General features: G+C 49.0%; 1 protein-coding gene across 1 annotated transcript; it reads left to right on the top strand.

The window, feature by feature from the left end:
* The first annotated feature begins 119 nt into the window (after window positions 1-119).
* BPIFB2 (BPI fold containing family B member 2) lies at window positions 120-18,916 on the top strand. Its single transcript, XM_067554538.1, has 13 exons — window positions 120-216; window positions 5,060-5,165; window positions 6,812-6,958; window positions 7,745-7,805; window positions 8,454-8,514; window positions 9,791-9,882; window positions 10,900-10,953; window positions 13,545-13,715; window positions 14,623-14,690; window positions 15,687-15,732; window positions 16,494-16,557; window positions 17,753-17,829; window positions 18,845-18,916. Exons 1-13 carry the CDS (start codon window positions 120-122, stop codon window positions 18,884-18,886), a joined length of 1,086 nt encoding a protein of 361 aa, XP_067410639.1. The 3' UTR covers window positions 18,887-18,916.
* The last annotated feature ends 1,415 nt before the right edge of the window (window positions 18,917-20,331 follow it).

Genomic DNA, 20,331 nt, shown 5'->3' with positions numbered 1-20,331 from the left:
ACTTGCTTTCCCGCCCGAGGCAAGACATTGCTCATTTCTGTTCCAGTTATTATCACCCTGCTGCGGGGCAGGAGAGCAGTGTGTCCCGCCTGCGCGCCTACGTTTGCAGGACAGTCTGCATGGCTGTATTAAGCCAGCGCCGCGCTCGGCCTGCCTGCATCTCTGCAGGAGCTGCAGTGGAGATCTTCGGCTCCCAGGAGGAGATCTGCTCACCCGGTAAGGGCAGTGATGGAGATGAGACTGGGACGGGGGAAATGGAGCTGTGGAGAAGAGAACCAAGTAGGTTCCTAAGCTGATGGCTCTCTCTGTGTCCCTGAGCTGTCAGACAGAACAGCAGGACACATGCAGCTGTTGAACCAGATAAGGGGGAAAACGTGCGATTCCCTGACACGGCTGGTCTGTGTCGCACTCCGGCAGTCCAAGGGCTCTGTTCCAGCCTGCATAACCTAGCATCGTAAAGGTGACTTAGTTCCCCTCTCCCTCAGACCTATTCTAGGACCTGTGCAGAGCACACTGTGACTGCCTCCAGGAAACTAATCCACGGTTTGGTTCCATTCCAGACCCATCAATGTTTGCATCCGCACTGTCAGGACCCAAGTGTCCTGCGGGATTGCTGGGTTCTGTTTCTTATCGTGTTTATGAATCCTTACAATAGAGGGACTTATCTCCTGAAGGCTCCAAGCCTGGAACATGGATAAGTAAATCGTTAGGGAAGCAATGTGAACTCAGCATGTCAGAATCAGGGTGTATTAGAGGTGGGGTAAGTGACCTTTAAACCTCATTGGAACAGTCAAATGTGTCAGTGAATCACTTTGACAGGAGAGTGCGATCTCCAAATATTACCCTGGCTCCCCTCTGGGCCAGTCATAAATCGTCCTTTGTCAAATGGATTTGGTGTGTTTGCTGGGTTTGCTTTCCTGGTCAGAATGTCATTGCATGAGAACAGGCTAAGCAGCTTGTGACTGCTATTGGGTGTGAAGTCAAATGGCTATTATCTCTTAGGAGAAATGTTGATAAACATACGGAGTCGGTATGTTTCTGAGGTTCAGCACAAGGATTTCCTTCAGTCCGCAATAGCATGTACGTGAAATACATGGAACTGGGGTGGCTGGAGGTATGCCGAACACGAAGTTCTCCCAAATAGTTTGAGAGCGTTCCATGGTGCATAAATTGGGGTTACATTGTTTACAATAAGAACAATTTGGTTCCAAGGCAAATAATTTCAATTAATAATAATTGGCTGTACACTCACTGTTGTAAGCATATGATATATTTGTGGATGATATATTTGTGATACAGTGGGCCAAATGGGAAATTATTTGGCGAGCAAATAAAGTGGTTGTTAAAGGAATGATTTAACTATTTGTAAAAGACAAAATAAATGACCTTGTTAATATCATGCATTGTTATAGTGCAGGGATAGTGTACATGTATGTACTGTTATAGTGCCTTTCATCCAGAACTCTCCAAGTGCTTTACAAATGTTCATTTGTTCATTACAAAATTTGGAGCAGGAAGGTGCCCTTCAGCTTCCCGGAGAGCTGGGCAAATCAAGGCACAGAAATCTTAGGTGACTTTAAAAAGTGAATGTGAATCGACAGAAGCAGGAATACAACTTGAGAACTTTGATGTGCAAGTTCCTGCTCTAGGCACTAGACAATTCCCTCTAGCATGGGACAGACGCTTCAAACAAAATGTCTATTAAAACACATCCTCGTTATGCTGGTTAAAAAGCAGACAGCCCATGTTGCCCTACAGCTGATTTTTGGAGAAGGACTTCTGGTTTTGAAACATTTGTTTGCATCCGCAGATAACCATGCTTTATCGCAGATGCAAACATTAGGAGTTAGTTGCCCAACTATGGTGCCTTTTTGCACCGATTAAGCAGGTAGTTAGATGTTTAACGGTATTTGATCCACGATTTATCATTCACACAGTTATTTCTGGATGCAAAGCTGCCAGATAGACAGCATGCCTGAAAACTAGGCTGAGAGTAACCAAGGATATGTCAACACTGCCATCAGAGATGGGATTGCATCTTGGATAGCCGGACCTGTGCTCGTTTTAATCTAGCTAGCAAGGATGAAACTAGCAGCGTGGGGGGGGGGGGATAGCCTGCCTGGGGACCCTACATACTTGGGGTTGCCTGTGCTGAGGCGTCCACATTGCTATTTTTAGCAGGGTAGTCAGATTAAAGCTAGCCACGCGTCTGCTCACACGAGCTGCAATCACGCCACTGACTGCAGTGTAGACGCACTGTGAAACAAATGAGGAAGGGTGAAAATGAGCCTTTGGAAAGGGGTTCCTGTCTCCTGGCTTGTGCTATCAGATCAAGGGAAGAACTCTCTCCTGGGGTAGAGAGCAGTTTATTGCTGCTTCTTGTTGCACTTAACCGAGCGAGTTGAACATTGGGGCGTGGAGGAAGCAGATTTGGAATTATATTAATGGGCTGACTTGCCTCTGCTCTTGGGAGGCTCAGGTAATCCATGTTTGCCAGCAGGTTTTATGATCTCTGGATATTTCTCAAAATGTTCGTTTGTGACTCAAGGAAGTTTCACAAATAATTTTGCATCTGGAAAAATGTAGTTGGAGCCTGTTTTTTACTTTCAGCTTTGCTACAGCCCACAGAGCTCTCTCCATCTTCAAAGTGCTTGTAAACACGAATTGAGTAATTAATCAATCACTTCATTACAAATGACAACAGACAGGACCAGGATATTTCATTTCTTGTCTGTGGGTAAATTGGCCTTTTTTGCATTTTTCCCGGGGGCAAACATTTTGAATAGGCCCCTTTGTTGAAAATTCTGGTACTGGGTAGCCAGAGACGTCAACATTTAATAGGCTAGCACAGAATATTTGTGCCTGGTTTTATACCTCACTTAATTACTATGTGGGCAAACTTGCTTATTTGCCTGGTACACAGAAACAATCTAAACCAAAGTAAATGACCTACACCCAAACTAATCCTTTGACTTTTAATCACCCCTTCATATTCCCAGCCTTCCATCCACCCTGGTTAGGTTTATAAAGCCCCATTGCCTGTCATCTATCGACCAAGGAGCTCGCAGCGCGCGGAGGGGCCAGGCAACAACCGGAGACTCATCACCGACCAAGGACTGATTCAGGTATGTCCCAAGGCCATGCTAGAAAGGTAGAGAAGCCAGCAAAGAGTGACGAGAGAGCGCCAGTGCCTTGCTGTACATAGCAATGGTTGTGCTGGGGACTGAACACTTGCGGCTCTGGATTCAGACAGTGTGTGTATGTGTGTAGAAGCTGGCTATGCCTCAAAGGGCTTGTCTACACACACACACGTTGCAGCACTTAACTATACTAGTGTACTTACACCTCCCAGTGTGGCCCCAGTAATAACGGTGCATGGAAAGGAGAATAAGCTGTGCTAATTCAAGGCACCTTTATACCAGTATAACTGTGTCTATGCTAGGGGATGTGTGTCGTTTTGGTAAATAAATAAATAAAACCCACCCCCCAACCAGCGTAGTTATACTGTACAAAGACTGTGCAGACCAGGCCTAAGTGAGGGATCTCTCCATTGCTTGTCGCTGTTCGCACCCATAGGGCCAGAAATCAGCACGCTCCATGAGCTCAATGCTCCATGCCATGCTCCTTCATGCCAGCTGACGATCTGTCCGTGTGTTCAGGCACCAAGTGTAACTGGACAAGACCCAAATTCCCCATATATGTTTTTTTAATTCTGTCTGCAGCTGGTTCAGTAGCTTCCCTTTGAAAGGATCTTTCACGCGGCTTATTCCATTCGCTCAACCCCTTTCCTGGTACGGTGTTCCTCTGAGCACAGCCCATGGGAGAACCCGCATTTCGCTCACTCTCTTCTATCATTCACAGTGTCAGGACCCCCCCCCCATTCCCCAGAATCTGCCTGTCAGTGGCTGGCTCCTGCACGTGAAGTCACAGACCTGGAGATGGGGGTCCTTTTCCCCAGGATCTAGAGTCTCAGTGGCCTCTGAGGCCTGCGTGATGATTCATTCTGTCTCACTGTCCCTAGGTGGCTGCGCAGTCCAGAGGGAAAGATGTTTAAGTTTTGTATCTTGAGCCTTTTACTTTGTCTTCTCCTTCCCTCTCATGGGACCACCTCTGGGACTGTGGTGAGAGTCAATCAAGAGGCACTGGAGTACGGTGAGTGAAGCTTCCTTCTGCTTGCTTCAAACCAAAAGCAAATCATGCTTTATTAAGGGCTCCCACAAACCATCTGGTGCTGCTCCCATCTTTACATCATTTGTTACATTCCCCGGGAGCAGCCCGTCCGCGGTGTCCTGTGAAGGGCTGTGATCGCTGACCTCGCTGCACTCTGACATCTGCGCCGTTTTTGAACACCGCCGATTCATGGAAGTACTGGCAAAGTCGACCCTGGATTTGACTCACGACGATTGGGGAGGTGGTGTTCGGGGTTATAGGGAGCATTTGGGCGGCCAGTGACTATCTGGGAAAGTGTTTGCAAATCCCGACTCTTTCACAGATTTTAGCATGAGGGATAGATCCCTTTGTGAAGTGCGCCCTTACCGTTATCCATTAGTCTCTTGTTTAAAACATTGCAGTCATCTATTCAAGGAACAGAAGCAACCTTAGAGGACCAAGGCCACTCCTCCTAGAACAGTGAGCAGTTCACACACAGATGATTGCCTAAAAATTAGGGGCCGGTTCCTCACCCAGTGTGATTGGCATTGTTTTAATGACGTCACTGGGTAAGGCTCTGATTTGTATCTGGGCATGTTTGTCTCCAACTGCTTGGCAAATATTTACGGATGATGACCCTAGTCAAAGAAATTAGAATCGATTTGCAAGCGATTCTCAGCCAGAGGAAGGGAATGCATTTCTAGCAGATACTGATACCAGGAAAAATGTAACCATTGCTCTTCTGTATCCACCAGGCTGGGTTTGCTTCCTAGTGCGTGCTGCCCTAGGACTGCTCTCGTTGTATCTTTGTTGTCAGCAGATCTAACGTGTGCATACAGTAAATGGTACCCTACGCAACTCCTCCTCTGTTCCAGGGGGTGTCCTTCTGAAGTGTTTGATGTTTCCACAGTGTGCCAGACTGGTCGGACCCCCCTGCAGCAGGCTATAAGGATCATAGATGTCCCGGATTTCACTGGCCGAAAAGGCCTGTTCAGATCAGCCTTGAATATTTCAGGGTAAGTCGAGCTCCTGAGCAGCTAATTCCAGGTTTGCTCACGAAAGGGGAAATCACTCCTGTGCAGGGGCACAAACACAAGGCCTCGGCATCCCTTAATTCCTAGCTGGAGGCCTTCCCATGGGGCTGAAGTGGTGCATAGGCTTTGCACTGGCGCCGTGGTGCCAAGGTGAGTGTCACTGTCAGCGTGACAGGGGTACCTTGGATGAGTCCCTGAACAGCGTCTGCTTCTCCTTCGCCAGGGGAGGTTCTCGTCAGTTCATCTTGCTGCCCTTTGAGCCCCTCTGCCTTCCCGGCACATTTGATGTGTCTGAGTGGGATGAAGAATAAGTATTTGGGAGGTGGACAAAATGCAGAGCCACCACTTTTGGAGCGTCTCCTTCTCTGAGTCTCGGCTGCTGTTACTACTGCCCGGGAGAATCAAGGCTTTTCATTCCAAAGACACTAATGCAATTACGGGCTCTTCTGGCATGTACTCTGAGCTGGCTGAACCCGGAAGGAATGTCAGGAAAACCTGCTTCTCTCAGATGATTTCCAGCCCATTTCTAGGCCAATTTGGATGCACTAAGAATAAGCACACCTCCCAAAACCTCTAAAATGGAGGGTCATCCCCTGCCAAACCCAGCCATGCAAAGAGCATGACTCAGGCCTAAAAATCAGGAGGTTTTCAATAAGAATACACTTTGGGTGGTTTTTATTTGCCTTCTGACTTTTGAGCGGTTAAGGGGCAGGTTTTCAAATGCTTTTCTGCAGCCCCGAGGGCTAGAAATGTATGTATGGTTTTAAGTGAAAGCTGAGATTTCCATGACTCCAGGAGATGGAGTTTTAAGAAAGCTCAGGCATCCCAAGACTCATGATGTACTCGTGGAGTGGTTGTGCATCCCCCATTACTAGCTGGGAGCTTTTCTTTTTAAATTCACCTTAATTTACACCCGACACCAGAGTCCATCCAGGATGTGGATTTCCTTCTAATAACTCCAGTCTCATCCCTGCAGGATAAATATTCTGAATGTGCAGCTCCCCCAGCTCTCAGTGAAACTCGTCCCGCAAACCGGGGTCCAGCTGTCTCTCAGCACTGATCTTCGCCTCAGAGCCAAAGTGTGAGTGTGGTGCCTTCGAGTCATTGCAGGGCTGTTCCGTTGGGTGGGAAGTGGAGAGGGCTGGAGGGTTCCGCTATTGTTTTTGGGATTGTGCCCAGGAACCCGGGTCATGGATTAGAGCCGCGTTGTGCTAGGTGCGGTACTAGCACGGAAGTAAACGATGGTCCCTGCCCTTTAGGGTGCATATTAATTAATTTCAAGAGACTGATACACTGTGCGAAGGTCCTCGGAATGGATCTCTAAATCGAAGATCTTTTAGTGCTGAATGTCGACAGCTTTCCCACATCTGAGACAGCCAGGGCCTATCGGTTACAAATAACTCCCACTAACTTCACTGGAAGTTCCTGGTCTCCAGTGGCATGAAAACACGATCAGAAGGTTAATGGCCAATGGAGGCTGTTTAAGACTCTTCTGTCAGTGACGTCTAATCAAATATTAAGTGGAATAGAAGCAATTCACTCCTTCCTGGTGTCAGTGGCTCACATTCTGGGCTGTCTGGGAAAGCCACGAGTCACTCAGCCAGGGTGTTTCTTTTCTGTTTGTTTAGCAGCCTTGTTCCAGTAGAACTGACAGTGGGATCATCCATCCAGCTGGACATCCGAGTTCTTCGAAGTGCCAAAGGCTTCCTAGAGCTGAGCATTTCTGCCTGCAAGTCCGTTCTAAGCGATGTACAGATTACCCTAGGAATCCTCAAGTAGGTGTCGGCAGGTTTTCTACTGACCTTGTATAACCCTCAGCCTTTATTGCTGGTAAAACCCAGCCTCCTGCCCTCAAAAGCATTTGGTAACCGTCATCCTAAAACCGGAGCACCTTTCATTTATTTTTGTTGATTGGCTGCTGGTGCATGGATTTTAAGGCAAGACGGGACCCATCATAATCAGACTCTTGATTTTCAGCTGGTGGTTCCCTCATTGAGACTAGGCACTTGTGATTGACCGAGAGAGTATTTTGTAGAAAAAGACATCCAGTCCCAGCTCACCGTTGCTGAGGCTCCACTCTGGTGTCAGCTGTTGTTCTGTTGCTGCAAAGACCGACATTCCACTCAGGGAAATCTTCCATTAGCTTCAATGGGAGTTTTGTCTGAGTAAGGACTGCAGAGCACCCACTGAACCCAAGTGAGAAACTCCAAGATTATGAATAGCAGATCGAGCTGAATTTGGTGAATAGCTTCTGCTGACTAAAAAGTTGGAAAAATATCGGAACGGTTCATGTAAAACTATGTTGAAATGAACAGGTCTGAAAATGTCATTTTGAATCAGCATTTGAAAGTTTCATTTGACCCAAACACATTTTTTTTTCAGATTTTTATTCCACTGAGGGGGAAAAAAAATTAGCCTTGGATTGAAACAAAATGATTTTTTCCAGATTTTTCAGTTTGGCCACCAAACCGTAAAATCAACTCTTCGCTCAGCTCTCCCTGGGTTTAGTCTGGACGCTAACCTGTGCTAGTATCTCACGTTTTCTTATCTTACTCCTGTAGTATGCCAAACAACTTCCTCATGCACTTGCGGAACCACCTTTGTGCTATCCTGGTGGATAAGGTGAGTGGCTTGAAACCCTTTCCCTGTACAAACAGACCTGTTTGTTCCCTTCGGTGGCCAAGCCTGGGGCCCGATCCTGCAAACACTTACACACGTACATAACGTTAACTCCGTGATGCTTCTGTGTGGGCAGGGGTGCGGCAGGACTAGATGACTGAGCAGGCTGGTTCTCTCTCTAATTCTGAGATTCATTTCTAGTGTTCATTGCTGACCCAGGGTTTAGTTTTCACCAACAGGCTGCATGCACCGTGTGCAGCACGGTGGTGGTGGGCTACTTGGAATTGCCCTCAGTTTTTGGGCTTCATTCTAGTGAGCAGGTGATGCAGGGAAGCTGCTTTGTACCTGCGAAGGGCCCGATTCGGCCAGTGTTTATCCATGTACAACACTTCACTCACCTGGGCCAACGCTCGAAGGGCAGGCACTGCTGATTAGCTCTGGGGCTTTGGTAAATGAAAAATCAGACGTCCATTCTATTTAAAATTACAATGATAAAGGACAGAGACGACACCAAATGACCCCAGCATAAAGGGCCCCATGCCGTTGGATCTACTACGCCATCATCTCACTCTGCAGCCATGAGCCACGTAGGGCCATGCTCATACACGAGTCACCAACCCTCTGTCTCCTCTTGTCTCCTGCTGGGTACAGCTGTGCGTGAGTGTCTCCAGCGTGGTGCTGACACTGAATGGCAAGCTGCGCACTTTGGTTGGTAAGTTCTCATTTAAAGCAGTGTCTCGGTTCCTTCTTTACCCAGCACCCGGCTGTCTCGACTATACAGCACCGAGCACGTTGTCCAGGCCTGACAACTCGGTAACTTCTCGCAGTAGTAGTAATGTGATTGAGGGGAATTGCAATAGGACACCCTAGGGGACGAATTCTTTCCTGTTACTCTCTAGCTTTCGCTTGCCCGTGTTTCATCTCCTTAGTCTGGTGCAGCTTGTGGCAAGTTCACAAAGGCTGTTCCCCCCCCAAATGACCTGTCGCTTTTATCTGAATACCAGGATCGTGATTCCGTTGGCAACTGCCCACGTCACGTATCGGGAACTGAAGCAAATGGAGTTGTGTCCATAGGCACTTCCTTTGGAGGCAGATTCCATAGTTTCCCTAGCAATCAGGGGCTGTTCTCACGCCTGTGCAGAGAAACCCTTTATGGTAATCGCCATCCAAAAGGGCGTAACCTTTTTGATTCATGCATCGGATGCCCTGTGGAGGGCCCAGGACACATCTGCGCCAATAAATGAGTGTGAAATCTGTACATTTCAAGGGAGAGCTAGGAGGTGAGATTAGAACCTGAGGCATTGTCTACATGGGAACATTTTACTGGAGTCCTTAAACTGGTGTAAACCCTGTATGAACACACTTACTTTGCTATAAGAGTGTGTGGGGGTTTTGTTTTTTTTCCATTATAACTTGAGCTTTTTCCCGAGTGATAAAAACTGAACCGAGAAAGGCATTCATCATGATAAGGGTGCTCCCACCGGGAGTTATACTGGAATGACTCTAACACATTAAATTCCCATCTCAGGTTATATCAAAAGAGTTTTCCTGTGTAGAGTCCCTTATGCAGGCCTCCATCCCCTTGACATCATCTGTGGCCCCAGCAACACAGGAACCACAGGGATAGAAATTGGAATCAACTTTGCATCCACCTTCCAAGTCAGGAGTAAGGATCAGAGGAACTTTACTCTTTCGTACACGCTTCCGTCTTCACACAGTAAAGTCCATTGTCCTTTGTGGTGTTTGTCATTGAAACAGGTGGAGAAATGTTAATTTCAAATCGAAGTACAGCTTTATATGTGAGGGGAAATATTTCATCATCATCCAGAGACTGTGAAAAAGGGTGCAGCTTTCCTAAAAGACCCTGGGCAGAGTCCCACGGTTGCCTGGGGGATGTATCAGGAGAGAATCCTTTTGGGGATATAGTTACCGAACTCAGTTTTTCCCTTATTTATGTTTATACAAAATCTGATGTGTGTTTCTTATAGGGCACAAGGCCATCAATCCCGTATCACAGCTCCAGTACTCTATGATAGACCCACCAGTGATCACCAAAGACTACATTGATCTGGATTTAAATGTAAGCACTCAAGAGACCCCTGGGGGCTAGTGACGTGCTCCATAGAGTTTGTCTGGTTGATGCTCTGCTCAAGAGTCAGGTTCTCATGGCGGGCAGTGGGTGCGGAAGGATCCGGTGGGAACACCAGAGCTAATGCCTTGGGAATAGGGAATTTCTTGTGCAAAGTAAGATTAGATTCTTTTGCAGAGCCTGAACTGCTCTTGAGCGGATTGCTCTTTAGAGAGAGCATGGTTTGTGCTGTATAAACACGTATTTCCTTTCCTTCTTTTGTTCTGGTCTCAAGGCTGCATTTGCACTGATGGGGAAGCCTCTTGAGTTTTCTGGCCCCTTGCCCCCTCTCTCCCTGCCACCCACTCTTGGCTCCGGTCACTCCATGGTCAATATGGGACTGTCAGAGGATTTTCTCACCACACTGTTTGCTCTGCTGGAGCAGTCCGGGGCCCTCAATCTCGACACTGCAGGTCAGCTGGTGAGTAGAGCAGGCATGGCCACCTGGCGGTGTGTTTCTTTGGGAACAGTCATCTCCTGCGTGGGAACGCCGTGTCTCTCATTCCCGTACGTTGGGCCACGTCCTGAAGTCTTCACTCAGGCTTAACTCTCCTTGGCTTTCCTGCAAGTTTTGCTTGAGTAAAGACTTGTTAAAATCTGACTAAGGATTTCAGGGTTTGTCCCAAAGGCAGCTGGAGACTTGCAGGTGAATGACAGGTAATGAGCTCTCAAACACCGGGGCTAACGCCAGCCCAGATGGGAGTGTAAGGGCGTGTGCATCTACTGCGGTAGGACTGGGTCATTCAAAGGAGCAGATATCTTGGCCAGCTCTAGTCTTGAGCCTTTGGCAGCCTGGCCTGGTCAGATAAATGGGAAGCTACTGACCAAATGGGAAGCAATAGGGTTTTCCTTTGCTCTGGGAAAAATAGTAAAATAATGTCAAGTGTCTGCTTTGGCCCACAGAAGATCTAAAATCAGCTTTTCATGCCAATAGTGAATGTTTAATGGTGGACTTCCCCCCCTTTCCAGAACTCTACCACTGATGACTTCACGACGTCCTTGCTGGGGTCGGCGATTCCCACGGTTAGTAATGGTTCATTTCTTCCTCTGCTGCTCATGGGATGGAGCCTGTAGTTGACTGGGGAAGGGGGGTGGTTGCATGAGAGGGGATTGCAGGAGCTGGCCCAGTGTGTTTATTTTCACCATGTCCCGTCTGATAGAATCATAGAGTTGGAAGAAGGGACTTCAGGAGGTCATCTAGTCCAACCCCCTGCTCAAAGCAGGACGAACCTCAGATAAATCATCCCAGCCAGGGCTTTGTCACGCTGCAGCTTAAAAACCTCTAAAGATGGAGATTCCACCCCTCCCCTAGGTAACCCATTCCAGTGCTTCACCACCCTCCTACTGAAAAACTTTTTCCTAATGTCCAACCTAGACCTCCCCAACTGCAACTTGAGACCGTTGCTCCTTGTTCTGTCATCTGCCACCACTGAGAACAGCCTAGCCCCATCCTCCCTGGAACCCCTTTCAGGTAGTTGAAGGCTGCTATCAAATCCCCCCTCATTCTTCTTTCTGCAGACTAAACAAGCCCAGTTCCCTCAGTCTCTCCTCATAAGTCCTGTGCTCCAGCCCCCTAATCATTTTTGTTGCCCTCCACTGGACTCTCTCCAACTTGTCCACATCATTTTTGTAGCGGAGGGCCCAAAACTGGACACAATACTCCAAATGCGGCCTGACCAATGCCGAATAGAGGGGAATAATCACTTCCCTTGATCTGCTGGCAATGCTCCTACTAATGCAGCCCAATATGCCATTAGCCTTCTTGGCAACCAGGGCACACTGCTGACTCATATCCAGCTTCTTATCTACTGTAACCCGCAAGTCCTTTTCTGCAAAACTGCTGCCTAGCTCGTCGGTCCCCAGTCTATAGCTGTGCATGGGATTCTTCCTTCCTAAGTGCAGGACTCTGCACTTGTCCTTGTTGAACCTCATCAGATTTCTTTTGGCCCAATCCTCCAGTTTGTTTAGGTCCTTCTGTATCTTATCCCTACCTTCCCGGGTATCTACCACTCCCCCCAGCTTAGTGTCATCTTCAAACTTGCTGAGGGTACAATCTACCCCATCCTTCAGATCATTAATGAAGATGTTGAACAAAACGGGCCCCAGGACCGACCCCAGGACCGACCCCTGGGGCACTTCGCTTGTGTCTGGCTGCCAGCTAGACATGGAGCCATTGATCACTACTCGTTGAGCCCTATGCTCTAGCAAGCTCTCTATCCTGATATTACCAGTGGCTCTGTGACTTGTAGAAAGTGGCTCCTGCTGGTTTCTTCTCTGCTCCTTTCGGCTGTGCCTGGAATGGGCAGGATGCTGGAGAATGTTTAAAAGAAACAAGACAGCAGAGCAATAGACATGCCACAGTTAGTTAATGGAGATGATGAGAGGGAAAGGAGGACACATCTCTCCTGTCTAAAGGGTGGGGGTGCCTCTAATAATGTGAGAATGGGAGATTCAGGACCTTCGTCTTGGGGTTTGATGGAATCAGGGTAGTCTCTAACCCTGTCCACATGTAAGCTGTAGTTGGATCAGGGGACCTGTGCATATGGGTAGGACCTAGCCATGTCCCTGTAACTGGGCTGGAGCTTTGGGGAGTCTGTGGAGACACAGCGAGGTCTCCTCTATGACACAGATTTTAGTCAATGGATCACCGGGCTTGGACAGAGCTGTTCTATAGTCAAGCCCTCTATGGCAATAGAAGAGTCCCTCCCCGGACCCTGGCCAGAGCTCAGCCATTTACAAGGAATAGGCCCTAGAGCCCAAAGGATGCGCAATATCAGCCAAAAGGTGAAGCGCATTTCGGACTTGTCCTATTGCTGGGCTTAGCCAGGAGCAATTCTTCGCTTGTGTCCCCTGACCTCTGGCCTGTGTCCAGTGATTCCGAGAAGCGGGGCTTAAACCGAGGGGGAAAACACTGGCCCTTTTTTAAAATAAAGGTGCTGGCTTACTAAGTGGGTGGGGGAATGGCAAAAGGGGCAGGAGAACGATGCTTGGCAGATATTTACCGGGTGAGCGTGACTGGCGTCGTGAGGGTGACAGAACTCTTGTCGGCCTGTGTAGAGGGCAGTGGGTGAGAGAGCTTTTCTGGCGGAGTGTCTGTCTGGGAGCTTGCCTGGGATAGCACTGGTCTGCATTTCAACTCCCACTCCCCTCCCTCCGGACTGTGGCCCAGCTACTGAGATAGGCCATGGTAGGAGATGTTCAACTGCCTCATGACACACGCCACCTCCATTTTCTGAAGCAGCCAGTGCCCAGCTGGGTGCCCAGCCAATGAGACCGTAAAGGAATGGGGCTGCCAGGAAGTGCTGAGCACCCACCCCGTGGCAATCAGGCCCTTCGAAGGGGTCTCACGTGGGGGACCTAAAGCCAGAGGCCCCTGCAATCGCTGGCCATTCTTGAAAAGGCAGGTACACGCCTAAAGAGATGCCCCAGAAAACAGGCGCTGGTGGGGGGGAGGCTGTTTAAAGGCACTGCTGTGTCTTGGGAGTGAAGACTCCACATTTACAGGGCAATGGCCTGTGTACGTTTGTCCCCAAACAAAGCTTCGGAGGCTGAGGCAATGGGGTGTGATGGTGTAAATAGCTAACCCTCTTGTTCCCCTGCGGAACTCCCTGCAGCTCACTCACCTGTTCCCCAAGTCTGTACCGGTGGGAATGAAGGTGGTGGTTCGCAAAGTGCCCGTCGTCACGCTGGATGAAGGCAGGGCCATCCTGCGACTCAGTCTCTTTGTCTGGCTAGTGGCCCCGGTACCAGCCTGCGGCTTAAAGCCCCTCTTTGCCCTGGATGTTGTAAGTAGCGCTGTGCAAACAGCTGCTTCCTAATGTCATTGTGTTCTGTGACCAGCACTTCCCTTCCTGGGATGGGCTGTAGAGCCGCCAGCGAGCTGCTTCCTAATGTCATTGCGTTCTGTGACCACCGGTTCCCTTCCTGGGGTGGGCTGTAGAGCCGCCAGCCAAAGCCTGGCCTGTCCTCAGCCAGTTTCCAAAAGTACTTCGAGAACCAGGTTTAAACAGGTCGTGCTGGAGGGGCACTGACGTGATTTGAAAGGTCAGACAGGGTCAGCCCCACAGGTTGGTTCTACCAGCCTTGACTGATGTCAGGGTGCAAGAGCCCAGCTGGCCGCTGTGTTCTCCTGACCACCCTTTGCCCGCCCTGCTGTGATCCATGTGGACCCAGCAACCGTGATTCGTACTGGCGCTGATGTAGCGGGGGCAAGCAGCCTGAACTCAGACAGGCCTAATCCAGGATCGAGCCAGGCCTGGCCGTGCAGATTGAGCCCTTCTCTAATAAAAAGTCACATTCACTGTAGCTGCTGTTCTTCATGGCCGCACCGCCTAACCCATGGCAGCCGATGCGCCAGACACCGTCTTGCTGTCCTGAACCAGCCTTTAACTGACGGAGGAAACTTCCCGTCACTGCCCACTGCAGGGTCTCACGCCTCTCCCTGAAGCGGCTGGTATAGGCCACGGCCAGAGACAGGCGGCTGGCCTGGAAGGACCCAGGCTGGTGATGTGTGTGCTCTGACACCATTCCTGCTAGCCATTCCTTGCTGAGTCAGTCAGACAATGCTGGTATGAAGCAGTGACAGAGATGGACAGGCTGGCTCTGTTCCCTCTGCTCCCGGAAACAGACAAGACCTCAGAGTGGATGGAGCTCGCTTTCACTTGACCGCTGCCTTGTCTTTTCTCTTTGCAGGATGTGAGCTTGGCTCTCAGGCTTGCTGTCATGAAAGTGAACCTGCAGGCGTCTGTCTCTCTGATAGGGTCAGTCTCCTGACCTTTTGTTCGTGTGGGTGATTAACCTAGATGTGCCGTGGTGTTTTGGAGACCACCCTGGCCAGGGAGGGGTTCTGTCACCAACTGCCCTGTAACGTAGGGTGTCTTAATGCTACACTGCCGTGGCTCTGAGATCCGCCCCCAGCAGCCAGCCCACAGGCGTCACGTTGGATACAACCAGTTGATTCAATCACTTGTTGTGTGGGGTTCACACCCCTTGTTGTCTCCTTGGGGTGTCTGGGCCTTGTCACACATTCCTGAAGACCAGAGTCGGAGAATGATGAGTGGTCCCAAGAATGCTTTGCAATCTGATGGATTGGAGGAATTTCAGGTCTCTGAGGCTTTGACTCCTGAAGAGTAATCGGACTCCAGCAGAACCGTTTGAGAGCAGAGTAATAATAAATCCACCCACTTCTCTCCAGCCCAAGCTCACACTGCAAACATCTGGAGGCGTGCGCACAAGATGCACGTGTGCCGCATCCACCCAACACTCCCTTCCCGGCCCACTGTGTAATAATCCATCCTGTGCCTTGTGCATTGCCCCTCAGAACAACCTTGTCTAAAGGCCGGGGCAGAAATGTTTTTGCCTTTTATTGCTGCTTTTACCTTTGTTCTGGGGGACGTGTGCTGGTGGGAAGGGGAGGGTGGCTTTGGATGGAGGAGATAGGAAATAGAGCAATTTTCTGCCCCCAGTCTGTCTGCCCCTTTCCACCTCCCTCCTTTCCTTGACTTTTAAACAAAAGTGATTTAACTCCTTCTGATGACACTTTTAATGCACCTCCTAGTCCCGGAAGCCAGCAGAACTGAGCAAACTGTCTGAGCAAACTAAATGTCTTCAATCTGGGAATAGTTTTAAACTTTCATTTATCAAGCAGATCCCCTGAGTTAGAACATGGTAGATCACTAGAGATGTGCCGTAACAATCCACCCCCGAGGGCTCTGGGTGAGTGCTCCTTGTTCAAATCATTTTGGTTTCTTTTTCAGTGAAGTTGGGCTTGCGTTGGCTTTTTCCAGCGTTGGACCTGTGGATGTAAGTGTCGGGTTATTCTCCTACTTTCTCTGATGCACAGCAGCGTAGCAGGTCTGGCATTACTGGATTTCATTCTTATCATCTTAGCGTATGCGCAACGTTCCTCAGGTGGTACATGACCATGGCACATGAATTTGGTCAGCAGGTTGGATTCTTTGCTTCCCTGGCTTGGGCTGGGGACTGCCATGGAACGTGACGTGAACACTGCTCCATGCCCCCCTTTCATTCTCACAGGAGGTGTGAACTAGATCTTTGCTTTGCTAACCGGTGATGGATCCGTTTTAAGGGCTGATCCACAGTCTTTAATTTGTATTTTCTGTTTGGAGGTTGAATCTTTCCTGCAGTGTTTGTCTCACATTTTCCTCTTCTTCCATGTGTGATGTCTTGGGTTTCCCTATGCTGAAATTGGAACCTTGATATCCATGCTGCAGTTTACCCCCAGAATAATATCCTATCCTAGTCCATGCAGTGATGTCATTTCTAGAGAGATTGCCTCATGCAGGGGCTGGTATCTCTGAGGATGATACTCCAGAGAACCCAGTTAGATGGGAACCCATAGTGCAAGGGTTTCATCATCTGCTCACCTCTGGTTTGGCTCTCGATAACTTGGATGGACACAAAATACATTCGTGTGTGTAGAATTCAGAAATCCCAGACTGGACGAGACCTGCACACACATGTGGTCTGTCTATCTTCTGTAACATTAACATTCTCTGCTATGTAAAGTAGTTGTATTGATCATATTGATTTTCCTTTGGCAGGTCTCACATGTAAAGTATCTGATTGTCCCTGTGTTTGAAAAGATATTTTTGGATCACTTGAATGGTAAGGGCTGTGGGCTGTTGGGTCGATGACTGACCCTCCAGCATCCGCTGCACTGCAGAGCCCCATTTTCTGCCATGGACTTCCATCCTCACGTCAGTGCATTTTTGCAATGCAAATGACTTTTTTTTGGGCTCTCCTAGGAAGGGAAAAGCGTGTGTGCATGTGCGTGAGTGTGAATGAGAAAGAGAGAGAGGGATTCCTGTATCCCAGAACCCTGTGGGCCTGGATGCTACATCACCAAGACAGCCTCAACCTGTATCTTGCTGAATTTCACAAACATTCTAAATGGCATGGGGCCCGTAGTTAAAGCACAAGGCAGGAAGTCATGAGAAATGGGTTCTCTTCCCAGCCATGCCAAAGAACTAGCTGTGGGACCTGGGCAATCTCTTTAACCCTTCTGTGCCTCAGTTTCTCCATCTGTAGCATGGGAATGATAAATATTTCCTGACCAAAAAGGTGGAATATTTACAATATGCTTTTAGATCCTTGGGTGGGAGGTGCTGTGCGATAGGAAGCTCCGTACACATTTGTCTTTTCCCTTTTATAAAATAGATCGAACTATATCATCTTAAAACCAGAAAGTAAACAGAGAAACCCTTTCCTTTGCTCTTAGAGCCAAACTCTGCTCTGTATCCCCATTGAAGTCAATGGAGCTGTCATTCAGGGAGGAATCGGATTCCAAATGATGTTTCGGATTATAGTTAAACGTAGTTCAGCTGACAGAAATCCACACAAATTACTGAACTTCCATTATTCCTTTGCAACAACTGTATGCTCGTCACACGACACGCATGGCAATACTGTGATAATGTAACCTTTGTACCATGCCTGCCACCTCAATGAATATTACACCGCACAGTTTGACGCCCATTGGGTCAGCAAAACCCCTTCTAATTCATACACCTCAAAATTCCTTGGTTTTGTAACGAGCATAAATATTGGCGGGATAAATGTCAGCTGGTCTCTGAGCTACCCTGCTCTGTAAAACTGCTTCATGGCAGGCTCCCAGGGTGAATGTGGTAAGTCTGCTGAGCTTCTCTAGAGCGCTGTCATGACTGACTTGAGCACAGCAGAGAAGAATTAGCAGCAGTCCATTTCCCAGGGAGATGAGTGGCCCTTCTACCTTAAACACCGGGGATGATTTCTGCAGGTTTAAATGTTTCTTGCAGTTGATTGTGTGCATCTCATTTTCCAGCCACGCTGAGTGTAGGGCTGACTTTGCCAACCCTGAATAACCTTGAGTATGTCGAGCCCAGCGTCAAGATTCACAAGGTGAGAATTTGCAAACCAAAGGTGTATTTTCTAGTAACATTTTCCTTCAGTTCCCTTGGGGCAGAGCCTTTGGTGACGCTTTTCCTAGTGGAGATTTAGAGCCTCCCCTACCTGGAGAATGCTGTGGAGAGCTACTGGCCTTGGTAAAACCATTTTTCTCTGCTGTGCTGATCAGCAGTGCCACCTCCTTGGAGGCTGAGTTTATGGACACGAAGCTGCAGCCCAGAAAATGCAGAGCGGCTAGTGCTGACACTTTTCATCCTGATTGGTGGTAGCTTCCAGGGGGAAGATATCTCTGCATGGAGATATGTCTGGAAGTTAGGGGGTGCAGATCTGCACAGTTGAGTGGTTGAGCTCATCATTGACTGACACTTTGCAGTAATCTTTGGCGAAAGGTTTCTGATTGGTACAGAAGCCCTGATGCTTCAGTAGAAGGGTCAGGATTTGCGAAGGGGAAGCTGGTAACTTTCTCTTTTAGCTCATGAAGTTCCCGAAAAGATTTCAAGTGGACTGAAACGGTGTGCTCTGGTGCTCTGTGGGGGAAGGCTTTGCTGGAGCATATCTCAGGATGTCTTCCTCTGTGGCTCAGCCCTGGTCCCTTGTTATCTCTGACACTTGGAATTATTTCATATTGCCAGCTCAATGGGCCACTCATGAGTTACATGGGGCTTCTGGCAAAACACACCCACCTGCTAGATGAGCGCATGCTGTACTGCTACGCTCGATGGACTCCCACACAAGAGTGGCTCTGCCACGGAGGGAAGGTGCTGATACTCTCACAACCAAACATAAGGCTTGTTAGGCTTCATCTACAGGAGGGAAATCTTCTTAAAACTGCCCACTGGTTCTAGCAGTTCAACTCCACCTGTTGTAACAGCACCAGGAGTCCGAGTGTAGCCCTATTTCAGATATTTAAAGCGCGGTGTCGTTTACCCCTGCTCAGGGCTGGTCTAACTGAAGTAACAGAGGCAGGAGCATTGTTTAACCCTTGTCACTTCACTTCTTCATCCACCAGGGTTATGCCGTGGTTAACTCTGGCCTTAGCTATCAGCAATGAACTGAAAAGAAGAACAAAGAGGAACAAAGCAGGCAAGACTGTCTGTTTGACTTGGCAAAATAATAGTTCTGCTGCGCCATGGATTGGCTTGACAAGTGAAGTGGGATCTGTGTTTCTTTGTTGTTTGAGTTGTAGAAAACAGGTTTGGCATTTTCTCAGGACGGTGTGTCTGGCTCTGTAGAGGACATTGTGTCCTGGGTTATGTTGTTGCAGAGACACATGGATTATCGGGTTGCTTTACTCTGTTATTAAAGCATTCTTGTGCTGCACTCCCTGTTGCCTTAATGGTGTCTTATTGATTTTGATATTTGACTGGCTGCTGATTTCTGGCGGGAAAAGTTACCTAGCCAGAATAGTCTGATCATTCCCTAAGTCAGTGGCGGGAAAAGGACCTTTTCCACTTCCCGGTCCATCGTCAGTATCTTCATGGAGAAGGCAGACACTGCAAAAAGCCGCTCTGCACATCGGCCTCGTCGTGATGTGGCTGGATGAAAGCGAGCAGGTTTCTCTGCTGTTTGGGTTACAAAAAGAAGACAGCTTGAGGGACAGAGGATCAGCTATTGACCTGAATGGGGCTGTGTCCATTCACACCTAGCTGTAGTATATTCTGTTCTTGATTAACACCGAACCAGTCTCAAATTCCTGATTTTTTGCCGTTAGAAGCATTTTTACCTTCTTGTTGCCAATGCTTCCTGCCCACAGAGGGATCAGGCTGCTGCGCCCACAGGAGAAATGCACAAGGCGCACACATGCACAGTGCTAATCCATGCTGCGAACTTACGTTAAGCACGCGGCTGCGGTATCTGCCTCTGAGATAGGATGAGGGACAGTGCCCCCCTCCAATGCAACAGGCTCCAGGTTTATAAGCAGAAATAGAAATAAGCTTCCAAGGCTGCCTCTTTCCCTTCCCCTGCCCCAGCTTGGTTGCTGGGAGAGGAGGGCGGCTGTAGCAGTGGAAGGGGCCAGCACAAATCAGAGGAGAAAAGCACTTGAGGGTGGGGAAGCTGCCTGGCTCCTGCCCCCTGGCAGAGGGTGAAGGTGAAGAACAGAGAGGGGCCTGGCTGGCTCCCCTTTGCACCCGGAGTGCCAGTCCCTCATGGGCACCATGGGGTCCGGCCCCTTCCCCAGGAAGTGATGGGAGAGGCAGAGAAGCGGAAGCAGCTGGTGTATTTGTCAATAGGCTCGGCCTGGCTGGGACGGTCCCAGAAATCTGCTGTCCCCCTCTCACCCCCAGCACCTTTCAGCTGCATCCAGCTGGCGCCAGCTCCTTGCTGCTGCTTGCGGGACTGCGCTTGGCTCGGGGAGTGGGAGATCCGGGAGCCAGATACATCCGGGAAGGAGAGGCAGGGAGCAGGGCAGGAGGCAGCTGGGAGAGCACGCCACTCTCTTTATGGGTGGGGAGCTGGTGCATGGGACGGGATGGGGAGGAGCCACAGAGAAGCTGG

The sequence above is a fragment of the Emydura macquarii genome, unplaced genomic scaffold (assembly GCF_026122565.2).
Source record: "Emydura macquarii macquarii isolate MOO-44397 ecotype Brisbane River unplaced genomic scaffold, CSIRO-AGI_Emac_v2 contig_1483, whole genome shotgun sequence".
In the NCBI taxonomy this organism is placed as follows: Eukaryota; Metazoa; Chordata; order Testudines; family Chelidae; genus Emydura; species Emydura macquarii.
The sequence above is the reverse complement of the archived record's forward strand: the minus strand, read 5'-3'. Positions and strand labels throughout refer to the sequence as shown.

Excerpts from the sequence above, each read along its gene's own strand:
- BPIFB2 (XM_067554538.1), top strand. The coding sequence starts at position 120 with ATGGCTGTATTAAGCCAGCGCCGCGCTCGGCCTGCCTGCATCTCTGCA. Across the intron at positions 14,691-15,686 it reads GCGTCTGTCTCTCTGATAGG|TGAAGTTGGGCTTGCGTTGG; the intron begins GTCAGTCTCCTG and ends TTTCTTTTTCAG. Across the intron at positions 17,830-18,844 it reads CCAGCGTCAAGATTCACAAG|GGTTATGCCGTGGTTAACTC; the intron begins GTGAGAATTTGC and ends TTCATCCACCAG.